A 13,903-nucleotide genomic window follows, 5' to 3' on the forward strand; every position below is an offset into this window, starting at 1 on the left:
TCATCCACGCGATCCGCGAATCATTCTCTTTATGCCCCCACCAAAATTTAGCCATCATGGAGTTAATTTCTTTACAAAGCGTCTTTGGCAATTGGAAAACGCTCATTGTATAAGTTGGGATCGATTGTACCACAGCCTTCAGAAGTACTTCCTTCCCTGCTTGGGAAAGGAACTTCTCCTTCCAACCATTCATGCGGTCCCAAATTTTTCCTGTAATACTCGTGAAAGCACTCACTTTTGATCTCCCAATTAATGCCGGTAAGCCCAAATATTTCTCATACCTGGTCGTGGAGGTCACCCCTGCTGCTTGAAGAATTACTTCTTTGGCTTCCATCTTAGTATTCTTGCTAAAGAAAATGGAAGTCTTACTGCGGTTCAATTGTTGGCCTGATGCTTTTTCATATACCTCCAACACCTCTTGGATACGAACCCACTCCAAAAAGCTGGCCCTGCAAAAAAGTAAACTATCATCTGCAAACAACAAATGGTTTATCTTTGTTCCTCCACGGGCAATTGGGAGTCCTGAAATCCGACCCTCCCGTTCCGCCTTATTCAGCATGGTGCTAAGTCCCTCCGCACATAAAATAAAGAGATACGGAGATAGTGGGTCCCCTTGTCGTATGCCCCTAGTTGGCACAATTTTCCCATATGGTTGCCCATTAATGAGAATAGAGTATGTAACTGTGCGAACACACATCATCACCTTTGCTACCCACTCTTCTGCAAACCCCAGTCCTACCATTACAGCCTCCAAGAATGCCCATTCAACCCGGTCATAGGCTTTACTCATGTCTAACTTCAGTGCCATATAGCCTTTCCTTCCTGTTAACCTAGCATCCATCGTGTGAAGTGCTTCAAATGCCACCAAAATATTGTCTGTTATAAGTCGACCTGGGATAAATGCACTTTGATTGGGGGAAATAATTTGGGACAAAACCTTCTTCATCCTATTCGCTAAGGCTTTAGCAATCAATTTATAAATAACATTACATAAACTGATTGGCCTGTACTCAGTAATACGTGTGGGAGCTTTGATCTTTGGAATTAAAGTGATAAAGGTCTCATTGATAGTTGTTTCAAAAATTCCATTATTTAAAAAATCGAGCACCGCCATACATACCTCCTTGTTAATCATACCCCATGCATGTTGGTAAAATACTGCGGACATCCCATCAGGCCCGGGAGATTTTAAAGGGTGCATTTGTTGCAAAGCACTTTCCACTTCACTCTGAGTAAACGGCCTAAGCAGGTTAATGTTCATCTCCTCTGTGACTCTCCTTTCCATCCCCTCCAGGCATTTGCCCACCTCCTGTACCGTCCCCGTGGTGAAGAGCTGCTGGTAATACTCAATGAATGCATTGCTAATGTCTTCCACTTTGCTCCATTCGGTCCCCCCTTCATCGACTATCTTCCCAATATAATTAATTTTCCGTCGGTGGCTCGCCCAAGCATGAAAAAATGGGGTATTGCGATCTCCCTGTTGGTACCAATTTTGTTTGGCCCGTTGTTTCCACCTTGTATCTTCTTGTTCTAGCAGTATGTCAATTTCCCTTTGAAGCTGCTTGATTTTCCCCACATTTCCTTTATTTTCTTGTCGCTGCACCGCTTCCAACACCTTGGTCTTCTCCTTTATATTTTTCTCCACATGGCCATATTTTTTCCAGCTCCATGTACGTAAATCAGCCTTGCATGAGGCAAGCTTTTGCTGCACGGTATTCATATTCAGCCCTCCCCCCACAGGGTACGTCCACGCCCTTTTAATCACCTCAGTAGCTTCTTCATCGTGTAGCCATCTTGCTTCAAACTTATTTCCACGAGAGGGACCTGATTGCCCGACAATTTTGTCCGAATAGGAAAGTAAAAGTGGCTTGTGGTCTGATGTACGTGACGCCAACACCCTCACCTCAAAATTTTTGAAAAGGTTGCACCACCCGGTATTGGCTGTGGCCCTATCCAACCGTTCTTTGATGAACCCATCATCCTCTCGGCTATTATTCCACGTGTACTTCGACCCAATGTATCCCAAATCATTGAGATTACAATCATCAAGAGCCTCCCTAAACTGACTCATCATCGCATCCTTTCGAAGATTAGCGCCCACTTTCTCGCTTTGATTCATAATTTCGTTATAATCACCAATACAGAGCCACGGAGATGGAGAGAATTGTTTGAGATGCCGCAAAAGCGACCAAGACTCCTGCCTTTTGGTCCAATCTGGTTGGCCATAGAATCCAGTCAGCTTCCACCCGCTTGTGCCCTCCCCAATTTTAACCACGGCATTGATATGTATTCTTGAGTAATTTTGGATCTCCAGCATGTCTTTCTCTTTCCAAAAAAGACCAAGCCCTCCACTTCTTCCTATAGGATCCACCACAAACATCCCTTCAAAACCTAGCTTCACTCTAAGAATTTCCATTTTATTTTTCCTACATTTTGTTTCAATGAGAAACAAAATGTTGGGCTTCTTCTCCTTTGTCAGTTGACAAAGGTCCCGAACTGCCCGAGGATGCCCAATCCCTCGGCAGTTCCAACTTAATAGACTCATTGTAGCTGGCGGGGCTGGGTCACAGCCGCCGCCACTTCATTGTCTTCTTCGGTCTCCTTTTCTACGTCCAGTTTACTTCGTTTTCCTTCCCCCCCTACACTATTTCCATTCTCGTTCTGGGTTCCCTGTCGTTTCCGCAGCAATGTGCTCCCACAATCCTTGGCCTTATTCTGCTCCACGTTTTTCCCTACACGAGCCCTCCTTTTCCAGACCTTCAGGTTGCTACCGCTTAGGCCTGCAGTGCATACAGGGGTCAAATCTTGGTTTGGGCTGGGAAGTATATCCATTGGTATGCTTTGAGGACCCAAAGGTACGTAGGCCCCCTCCTTAGTTCCAAGCCCATCACCCAAGTTGGATGCCCCTTTCAACCACGTGTCCTCAAATTCAGAGTCAGCCCTAGTACCCTTCTTACCCCATTTGGCCCTTTCCCCTTTCTTTCCATTCATATCTTCTATTTCTGCGCCCGAATCTTGATTCACCTGCTCCTGTTCTTCCGTCCCTTCCTTTTCCTGCCTACCCTTCTGCATACCAATATGGCAACATCCAGAATCTTCCACCCCCTCCTCTTGGTTATTATTGGGCCACAGTCTAGGGTTACCGTGGAACCCGGGGATTTCCATGTGTGTCTGAAATTTCCCAGGATAGCCTTCACCGACACCTCTTCCCCCTCCCTGGCTGCGCTGCCACCCGTCTTCGCCGGTATACGCATTAGAGCCGCCTTCGCCTTTCCGTCTTCGATCATCCACCCGAAGCCAAACTCCCCATTGTTTTGGGGCTCCTGAGGAGCTTCGCCTGCTGCTCTTGAACATTGGACACCTTTTTTCGCCATGGATTATTCTACCACAATCAATGCACATCGAAGGCAACTTCTCATACTTGAAGATAACCCAATATGACTTCCCTGCCAAAGTAAGAGCCCTCCCCCTATCAAGAGGTTTGGTTAAGTCTAGAACCACTCGAATTCTCAGACACCGTCCCCACCCCACTCCGTCTCCTGCAACGTCAACCTCCATTAGTTGCCCCAAGGATTCTCCTATTTTTTCTCCTATCCCTTTGATCATAAGCAGCAATGGCATTTCGTGTACCTGCACCCAAAACGGGGAGTGCGTGAATTGCATCTGTGAGGGTGGAATACTGCCATCAAATTCGGTAATAACGAGAATCTGGCGATCAAAAGACCATGGTCGTCCTTCTAGCACCCTTCTCATGTCAAACTCATCGTCAAATTCAAATAGCCAGATATTGTCATCCAGCTCTTTGAACACCACTCCTCCAATTGTTCTCCAAACTCTGGACAGTACAGTCTTAAAGGCCTCCTTATTCACCGTTTTCTCCATCCAAATTTTCCCTATCAGACACCGCCCCCCTATAGCCCTTGCCTCCTCTACTTCTCCCTCTGTAATTGTAATGCCCTGTTTTTCGCCTTCCAGTAACGACAGTTTGCTACACAGATTTTCGATACTTTCAGCCATCTTATCCTTCCTTAAGCGCCGCCCAGCCACTGAACTCCTTCCTTCCACCCTCCGTTTGGTCCGCCGTACCCTCCACAACCGTCACCAGTAGGAGGACTAAAACCCTTGCCGCTAGTCTCCTCTCGAGAGAGAGCTAGGAAGGGACGTTTTTTCTTTTCAAACTTATTATGAGGATAGAATCTTTCAAAATATTATAAAGTTGTTAATGATAATGTCCTCTCAAAATTAATAAAAAGACTAAAATAATTTTAAAATTTTTAATAAAACAAAAATAATCTTAGAAAGCTGTTAAAATTTAGAAATTTTTTTTTTTTTTTTTTTTTTTTTTTTTTTTTTGTGACTATTCTATACGGGTATAACCATAATAGTACCTAGCAACTATTATGATCACTGAAAATTTATGGAAATAATTTTTATTTTTATTTAAAAATTATTCTTCGTACTTATGGCTCATACATTTTTTTTCCAACCGACATATTTTTGTAGTGAAACATATAACACATTTTAGGTCAAGGACCAAATAATAGCCTTTCAACAGTACTTCAATTATTATTCTGGTGGAGACCAACAAGTACTTCCACGTCAAGAATTTTCACGAATTTTATTGCCGCATAAGAAAATAAATATTTAAAAATAATAATTAAAAATATGTATAACATTTTATGCCCCCTATAAATCTTAACTATTATTGTTAGCCGTAGCTATAGTTGTTACGTATGCCAGCCATCACCATCAGCTGCCCGGAACCCTAGTTACCATAGCTTGGATTGAGTCCAACAGTTTTGTGGTAGGCTGGAGCTTGGGCAGTGTGGCGTCCCATCTATTGGTGGTGTACATACTGGCCGGGTGGTGGCTTTGAAAGGAATCTGACGGTGGCATTAGGCTAAAGAGTTGGTGGAGCATTTTTGTTGATTGGTTTTTTTTTTTTTTTTCTTCATAAGATTTCGTGCATTCATAGTTATTGTAATTAGTATTTTTAAATGATGTGTCAACATCTCATTTGAAACTATAAAACCTTACTTTTACTGCCTATCAAAAAAATAAAGTTCAAAAAGAAAAGAAGATAGATGTGTATATATATATCAGTCCTCTCGAGAGGACACAACAACACATGAAAACCAAACACACCAAAGATACATGCTCTTCTGACATAACACTCATTCAGGACATAGACACCAAACAATCCCACAAGACCATTTACTCTATTCCAAACCAAATATCTTCCTCAAATTCAAGGCATACTCATAAACCTTCTTCTCGTCAGGAAGAGATTTGGCGACACTGTCCTTCTGCAGGCACCTCTTAGCCCATTCAATGATCTTGGGGAACTCTGCCTCTATGTTAAATTTCCCAAAAGTCTCACACACATAGAACCAGCTGTATAAACTGATGAGAGCAATGTCGACAAACCCAAATATTTCACCCCCAAAGTAAGGCTTCTTGCCAAGCTCTCCCTCCAATGTCTTAAAGCTTTCAAAGAAATCCGTCCTTGCTGCCTCCAGCTGCTCTTCTCCTTTTTCGAACAATAAGCTCCTCAAAGATTTGCACACCTGCATTTTGCACTCCCATTACATTATAATTATAGTTTCGCACTATTCATAAAATCTCATAAAGTTTGGCCAAATACATAGTAGAGTCATCATTGCTAAATGAATCTTTCCTATGAAATAGTAAATTCTAATAAGTAATCTAATTATTCAAATATCATTTTTTTTTTTAATTTCTTAAAGAATTTCATAGTGTAATTAATAAAATTTTATTCATTATTGTTACAAACTAATGTGCTTTGACTTGTCAACTTTTTTCTTTGGTTGTGTTTATTAAACTCTAGTATGTAGTCGGTGAAATTGTGTGTGTTGTGAAGCCACGTGTGTGGTTGTAGAACTCTTTTTGTAAAAGGTTTCTTTTATCTTTTGTATTGTGTAGCTGCAGAAAAATGAAAATGTAAGAAGTAAAGAAATTCTTAATGAAATAATAAATTGGGGAACAATAAAATAAGACACAAGATTTTACGTGGTTTGATGACTTTGGTCTATGATCTATGTTTACAGATAAAGCCCAAAGGCTACATTATGCTCTTATTGAATGATTGTTTGCAATACAGAATGCTCTATTTATAGAGCTTATACATAAATGTAATCTTAGTCAAATCCCCTAATTTAGGGTGATCAAATTATAATCAAATCCCTAAATTAGGTTAATCTAATCTTCATTAATCATAATCAAATCCCTAAATTTAGGGTCATTCAAATATACTCAAACAAGAAGAAGAAGAAAAATAGAAGAAAGAGCCAAGTCCCTTGCAGAAAATTGTTCCTCCTCTCCCTGTTTTTTTCCCCTGTTTTTCTTTTGCCTTTTACTCATTTTCTGCAGCAAGTTATTCTTCTTATTCTCTTGTGTTTCCCTTGTTTAATCTACTGCCCTTGGAGTGTGTCTTGTTGGAAAATCTAGCCAACAATTATTTTTAATTAATAGCTTAGATCTTGTTATTCCCCATAGAAATAAAGTTTTTAAATTATAATAATTAAAATTAAATAGTCCAGATCTAATTATCCCAAATACAACAAAAACGTAAGAAACAGAGAGTTGAAATTTTAACGGAGGCAACTATATATTGAGATGTTTTATGACTCTACAAATTAATCAATGAAAATAAATAAACAAAAATCTTTTGAGCTGCTACTGCCTTGGGATTAGTTTCTTTCGTTTGAAAAAATCAAAATAACATTAGAAGAAAAAAAAAAAAAATTGCAGAGAAGGTAAGACTATGTACGTACTTTCTTATCAATGAAATCAGCCCAGAACCTGGCTTGAGCTCTCTGGTAAGGATCGGAGGGCAGCAGTGGACACCTGTCGTTCCAGACCTCGTCAATGTACTGAACGATGATGAGGGACTCACAGACCGGTTTACCGTTGTGGATGAGAACCGGGATCTTCTTGTGAACCGGGTTCATCTTGAGAAGCAGATCGCTCTTGTTCCACAAGTCCTTCTCCTTATTTTTATTTTGTAAGAAGTCCTCCTCCTTATGCTCGTATTTGATCCCCTTCTCCGCCAGCGCGATACTCGCCCTCATCCCATACGGGCTGGGCCAGAAACCCAGCAGAACCACCTCGTCCGCCATTGTCACAAGCCTCAAAAAGATTGAAGCAACGCAACTCGGAAGAAAAGTGGGATATACAGAGGAGCCAAGTCAAAGATGTGGCCCTGTGAGAAAGTCGTCGCTCTTCTAGCTAGGTAGCTCAGTATGCGAAGGCGGGGCTGCATCTGTTGGACTTTTACTTTTAATAATGCACAAAAGGTGGGTTGATTGTTCTAACTTAATTGTGTCGTTTTCTATGCATTTTCTTTCCCCAGTGGTGGCTTTTCTACTTCGTTCCCAAGTCATGACTTCGTCAAATGGCAAATGCGTCACGTAAGGCAGATGCTGGCCGGCTATAGATTTTGAATCCTATGAAGACGATGGCTAGAATTGGTTGGATGGACACAATATATTATGGGTGGGGAAGATGAAGACAACAGTATAGACAGTGAATCGGTGGGAAAGATGAAGATGACGGCGGCACAGGAGAATATAGAAGAATTATATTTATTTAATTTAACATGGAGTGTGTGTTGGAGTCTGACAATGATGTGAAAAAGTTTATTTGTCATTTTTTAAAAGCATAAATAAAAAAGAACACGTGTCTTATTTTTATTGGGTATAAAGTGGCAATGAAACGGTTTCTATTAAATTATTTAACGGAAAATGAGTTCAAGGAGTAAAATGTTATTTTGGCATACCCTAATGACCTATAAATTATTTTTTAAATCACAGGGAATGATTTGTAAATTAGGCCAACCATAGAGATCAATTTTGCATTTATCCCAACTTTTAAACCTTAACTCTCTAAATTTGTATTGAGTTCATTTCGAGTTCGTTGATCATGTCAAAAATTACTTGTTATTATGCATGTCGCATGTCAGTTTCGGGTCGTGTTGAAACATGTGTTTAAAATTATATTAGTCAACCTTAACCCGACCCATTTAATTAAACAGGTCATACTTTTCAACTCTAACACTTTAATTTCGAATTGGGTTTGTGTCGGGTTCGCAAGTCATGTAAAAAATTATCAGCAATATTTGTGGTAAGGCCCATTATCAAACGATTACATTGGTTTCAAAAAGTATCATAGGTGGCATCTCTATACATCGAATTAAACAGAGATAGTATTTCTTTTCCTTCTCAGACAATGGATAAAACGCAAAAGAAAAGAAGATAGATATAAATCATTCCTCTCGTAGAAAGGCACAATTTCGTTTTCACCTATATAACATTTAGCAGACACAACAAAGTGTCTTTCTTATTCCTATAGTAGAAAGGTACAATTTCATCAAACAAGAAGACACAACAACGTAACACATGAAAACCAAACACACCAAACATACATGCTCTTTTGGCATAACACTCGGGACACAGACGCGAAACAATCTCACAAGACCATTTACTCTACTCCAAACCAATGATCTTCTTCAACTCTAAAACAAACTCATAAATCTTCTTCTGGTCAGGAAGAGTGTCGGCGATACTCTCCTTCTGCATGCACCTCTTAACCCATGCAAGAATCTGGGGGAACTCTGCCTCCATGCTGAACTTTCCAAAAGTCTCATACACATAGAACCAGCTGTAAAATGTGACGAATGAGAGGTCAACAAACCCAAATGTTTCACCGCCGAAGTAAGGCTTTTCACCAAGCTCACTCTCCAATGTCTTAAATATTTCCAAGAATTCCTTCTTTGCTGCCTCCTGCTCTTCTCCTTTTGTGGCCCACAACTTCCTTCCAACTCCATACACTACAAAAAAACCATTTTTTAATGACAGGCGTTTTCTGACGTGTTCTAGTGTCCGACACGTCAGAAAATTTTTCTGACGGGTCGTTTCTGACGCGTGTCGAGTGTCAGAAACGTAGGTGTCAGGTAAAAAAATTTTCTGACGTGTGAGTAGGTAACACGTCAGAAAATTCTGACGTGTTACCCACTCACACGTCAGAAAATTTTCTGATGTGGTAATTCTGACACGTCAGAAAATTAAAAAATTAATTTTTAAAAAAAAAAAATTTTTTTCTGAAATTTTGTTTTTGAATTAAAAATTTATTATTTTAAATTATTATTTTTTTTTTTGAGAATTCCTGCCGTGCAGGTGATGCACACCTTCCTGCTGTACAGCTCCCTCACGCAGAGAAATTCGAATTTCTCTGCAAATTTCTCTGCAGATCTTTTCTCCCCATGCCAGCTGCTTCTTTTCTCCTCTTTTTTTCTCTTCAATTCGTTTTTGATCTACTTTTTTTCTCCATGTTCTCCCTTTTCTCCATTTTCTCACTGTCTCTAGCTCTCTTCTTTTCTCCATTTACAAAAACCCAAACCGAAAAAGTCTTCCAAAAATCAAAAACCCAAACCTCAAAACCCAACAAAAATCTTCAAAAACTCAAAAAATTTTCTTATCTTCTCTTCTTCTTGTTCTTGTTCTTCTTCTCTTCTCCTTTTTTTTTTTTTTTTTTCTTCTAGAAGAAAAGCAGATCTGCTTCTCTTCTTTCATTTTTCTTCTTCTTCTTTTGCTATTCTTCAATCTGCTGCTTGTCTTCTTTTTCTCTTCACATTTTCTTTTCTTCTTCCCCTAGAGAGGAGCTCCGTCCTGTGCAGATCAGAAGAGGGAGATTGAGAGAGGAGAGAGAGAGTGTGGGGAATAAATGAAGAGGCAAGAATAAAAAGAAAAAAAAAGTGGGAAAATTTTTAAACTCCCGCCCAAGCAGGAAGTTTCCTGACGTGCCATGTGTGGCACGTCAGAAATTTCTGACGTGCCACACATGGCACGTCAGAAAAAGTCTCCCAAAAAAAAAAATTATACATAATTATATATCTATATATAATTATCTGCATATATATATATATATATATATATAAATATATACAGTTTCCTGACGTGGCAAAATGCCACGTCAGAAAATTTCTGACGTGGTACATTTCCACGTCAGGAAAATTCTGACGTGGGACATTTCCACGTCAGAAAATTCTGACGTGGCATTTCACCACGTCAGAAAATTCTGACGTGGCAATGTGCCACGTCAGAAAAATTCTGACGTGGGACATTTTCACGTCAGAATTTTCTGACGTGGCAGTGTGCCACGTCAGAATTTTCTGACGTGTCTGTTGTAACACGTCAGAAAATTTCTGACGTGTCACTATTCACACGTTAGAAAATTATTTTCTGACGTTTTAAAATTCAAACGTCAGAAATTTTCTGACGTGGCAACAATTCTAGTACTGTAGCCACGTCAGAAAATATCATTTTTTTTGTAGTGATACACCTGGATTTTGCACTCACGCGCATGAAGTGGTCAAATACATAGTTATAATAAATAATCTAATTATTCAAATATCATAATTTTTTTAAAATTTCTTAAGATCTATTTTAAATCTTATTATCACACGAACAAATAAATTCTGGAAATTCTAATCATTACATATTTTTAATTAAAAAGAAATATATATTTTTAATTAGTTGTTTGAGCCACCCTCAAATTGCTAAATGGGGTGGCCGAAACCACCCCCAAGGCTAGTGGGGGCGGCACGTTTGGCCTGGGGTGGTTTTAGCCACTCCAGGCCGACAGATCTGGTGTTGGTTCTGCCACCCCAAAAGGCCAATGAAAAAAAAAAAAAAAAAAACGTTTTAACCACCCCCATGGGTCATGGGGGTAGTTCGGCCACCCCTAAATCGGTTGGTTTGGGGTGGCCGAAACCACCCCAGGCCAAACGGGAGTGGCCAAAACCACCCCCATTTTGCAACTTGTTATGGCATCCGGACACCCTTTTTTTCAAAGAATTTTTTTTTTTTAAAAAAAAATAATTTAATTTACTTTTTTTTTTTTTTTTAAGATTTTTAATTTTAAAAAAATTATTATTATTTTTAATTAAGTACATGAACACGTGTTGAGTTTTTAGGGCGCTGATGTGAATTTTCGTCAAATTTTGAATGAAAATTAGACGAAGGTGTCATCTCCCTCTTTATGTACCCGAAGTACTTCATGTGATAAAAACTAAACTCTAAGGGGCAAAAAATAAAAGGGTTAAATACTAAATTCTTCCTGGGTTTTGTTGCTTTATTTTTTTTCCCTTAGGATTTGATTTTTATCACAGAAAGTTCTTGTAGTTTTAATAATAGACCAAATTAATCCTCTGTCAGTTGACTTAACGGAAATCCACGTTGACCAATCAAATGTTGACACATGGCACATACTTAAAATTTTTTAAATTAAAAAATAATGTATTTTTTTATAATAATAAAAAAAATAAAAAATAAAAAAAATAAAAAAAATTGGGGGTGGCTTGGCTCTAAGTGAACCGAAACCACCCCCAGTGGGTACCGGGGATAGCTTGGCCACCCCCATAGAGCCTAGAGCGTGGCAAAAACCATCGCAATGGTGGTTGGGGGTGGTTTCGGCCACCTCCTAGGCTCCATGGGGGTGGCTCAACCACCCCCAGTACCCACTGGGGGTGGTCTCGGCCACTCCCTTGGGCACCAAGGGGGTAGCTCGGCCACCTCCTAGGCTCCAAGGGGGTGACCGAGCCACTCCCATCCGGCCAGAAGGGGGTGGCCTGGTGGCCATGGCCAAAGGGGGTGACCGAGCTACCCCCAATTTTTTTTTTTTTTTTTTTTTTTTTTTTTTTTAAAAAAAAAAAATAAAAAATAACATAAATTTTAAGTATGTGCCGCGTGTTAACATTTGATTGATCCACGTGGATTTCCGTTAAGTCAACTAATAGTCAACTGGCAGAAGGACTAGTTTAGTCTATTATCAAAACCATATGGAACTCTTATGATAAAAATCAAACCATAGAAAAGAAAAAATAAAGCAATAAAACCCCAAAGTATTTAGTATTTAACCCAAAATAAAATTGTTAAACCACTTAGATTAAAAAGGTATTTAACCATTATTTGTAATTAAATGGCTAGCCTCCGATCTTAGAGATTTGCTACAATGCATTCTCCCACTCATCTCCCCCACCATCTTTCCTCTTAAAAAATAAAAAAAATAAATACAAGATGGTGGGAAGATGGGTGGAAGAATGCAAAAAAGGCATTTGCCCAGATCTTATTATTCCAAACGCAACAAAAAAACATTGTTGAAGGAGATGTAAGTAGTGTTTTTCTATGATTCTTTAATATGATAGTTCTTTAAATTAAGAAGTCTTGTCAATCTAACCTAATAAGCCTAGCTTGTTATACACACACAAAAAAAAAAAAAAAAAACCATGAAAAGGAAAATTGCCGAGACGGACTACCTTCCTATCAACGAAGTCAGCCCAGAACCTGGCATGAGCTCTGTGGTAAGGATCAGAGGGAAGCAACAGACACTTGTGGTTCCAGACCTCGTCAATGTACTGAACGATGATGAGGGACTCACAGACCGGTTTCCCGTTGTGGATGAGAACCGGGATCTGCTTGTGAACCGGGTTCATCTTGAGAAGCAGCTCGCTCTTGTGCCTCAGGTCCTCCTCCTTGTACTGGTACTTGATCCCCTTCTCAGCCAACGCGATCCTGACCCTCATCCCAAACATGCTGGGCCAGAAATCCAGCAGGACGACCTCGTCCGCCATTGTCAAGCAATGAAGCAACTTGGGGAGTAAAGAAAAGTGGGATAGTCTATAGAGGTAGCCAGCAAAAAAGATGTGGAAGTGGGACGGTCGTCGGAGTATGCGCTCGGTTGTGTCAGGCTTTTACTTATATAAAATCATGGGTTTACAGTACTAAACGTGGGTTGCATGTTCTAACTTGTGTCGTTTTCTATGTATATATATATATATTGTTTGTTTGTTTGTTTTTTTTTAGGGGCTTGGGGGTGGGACCAGGATCCTCGGCAATACATACAAAATTGCCCATCAGTTTTTTTTTTTAAAATCCAGACCGTTGTTTACATCTAAGAGTGCAAAACATGACAGCTGTCTTTTGTCTTCTTGAGGAACGCATTCAAACTTTAAAACAAAAGAAAAACACTTCACATTCAAATTTCAAAACCCAAAAAAAACCCCACTTCTGCCGCTCCCTTCTTCTTCCTCAAGCCAAGCTAAAAAAAATCCCAGCTTCACCGACCCAGACGACGGTGAGACAAGCACATCGTCGAATGGGTTTCCGAAGGGGGCCGTGGTCTACCTGGAGAGGGAGAGAGAAATCAGTGTGAAATAAGAGAAAGGAGGAGAATTAAGAAAAAATTAAGGTACGTACACGGCACATCTCTTTCCCTCTCGTTCCTCAAGTTTGGGTGGATTTATGGAAATTTTGGGTATAATCGAAACCCTTTTTCTTTTGTGATTTGTCAATAGATCTGTAGTTTTATTTGGCTGGTTGTGTTTTGTATTCGTAGGTAAGATGTTTGTCAAAATGCCTGAGTGAGATACAGTTTTGTTTTAGTCATATAAAGTTTCTGTATGTTGGGTCATAATTCAGCTGGGTTGGGCCTAGTGCAAACCTGTCGGCCCATTCCCAATACTCGGTCATTATTATTGTTCAAAACGAACTTATGTTCGGCAAGACAGCTTTATTTGATTGTATTATCGACACTCGGCCATCAGGCTCAATCAACCGAACCTGAGGCAGGTACCGAGTGTTACCCTCGAAAAATATTAGAAATGTCTGAACAAAACATTTTATTTACTGCTCCTCAATATATTGTCGACACGTGGATCCTCGGTAAATCCACAGTGTTAAGTGAACAGGTACAATTTGATGCCTATAAAAGGGGGGTCCTCTTTCACTATTTCGGTAACTTCTTTTCACCCTCATAAACTGGATATTCTCATTAACATTTTGCTTATCCTTTGTCTCATTCATAATCTTCAAAGTTCATTTTTCTC

General features: G+C 39.6%; 2 protein-coding genes across 2 annotated transcripts; both read right to left on the reverse strand.

Moving 5' to 3' along the window:
- Positions 1 to 5,063: 5,063 nt before the first annotated feature.
- On the reverse strand, positions 5,064 to 7,250 carry LOC148589885 (putative glutathione S-transferase). The gene is made up of 2 exons (XM_088512480.1): positions 6,795 to 7,250; positions 5,064 to 5,567 (listed from the first exon to the last, which is right to left on the reverse strand). The coding sequence occupies exons 1-2, from the start codon at positions 7,137 to 7,139 to the stop codon at positions 5,220 to 5,222; spliced, it is 693 nt and encodes a 230-aa protein (XP_088368606.1). The 5' UTR covers positions 7,140 to 7,250; the 3' UTR covers positions 5,064 to 5,219.
- Positions 7,251 to 8,343: 1,093 nt separating this feature from the next.
- Positions 8,344 to 12,757, reverse strand: LOC132169881 (putative glutathione S-transferase parC). Its single transcript, XM_088516053.1, has 2 exons — positions 12,328 to 12,757; positions 8,344 to 8,848 (listed from the first exon to the last, which is right to left on the reverse strand). The coding sequence occupies exons 1-2, from the start codon at positions 12,647 to 12,649 to the stop codon at positions 8,505 to 8,507; spliced, it is 666 nt and encodes a 221-aa protein (XP_088372179.1). The 5' UTR covers positions 12,650 to 12,757; the 3' UTR covers positions 8,344 to 8,504.
- Between the last annotated feature and the right edge of the window lie 1,146 nt (positions 12,758 to 13,903).

This window comes from Corylus avellana, chromosome 1, assembly GCF_965113065.1.
Source record: "Corylus avellana chromosome 1, dhCorAvel1.hap1.2, whole genome shotgun sequence".
NCBI lineage: Eukaryota > Viridiplantae > Streptophyta > Magnoliopsida > Fagales > Betulaceae > Corylus > Corylus avellana.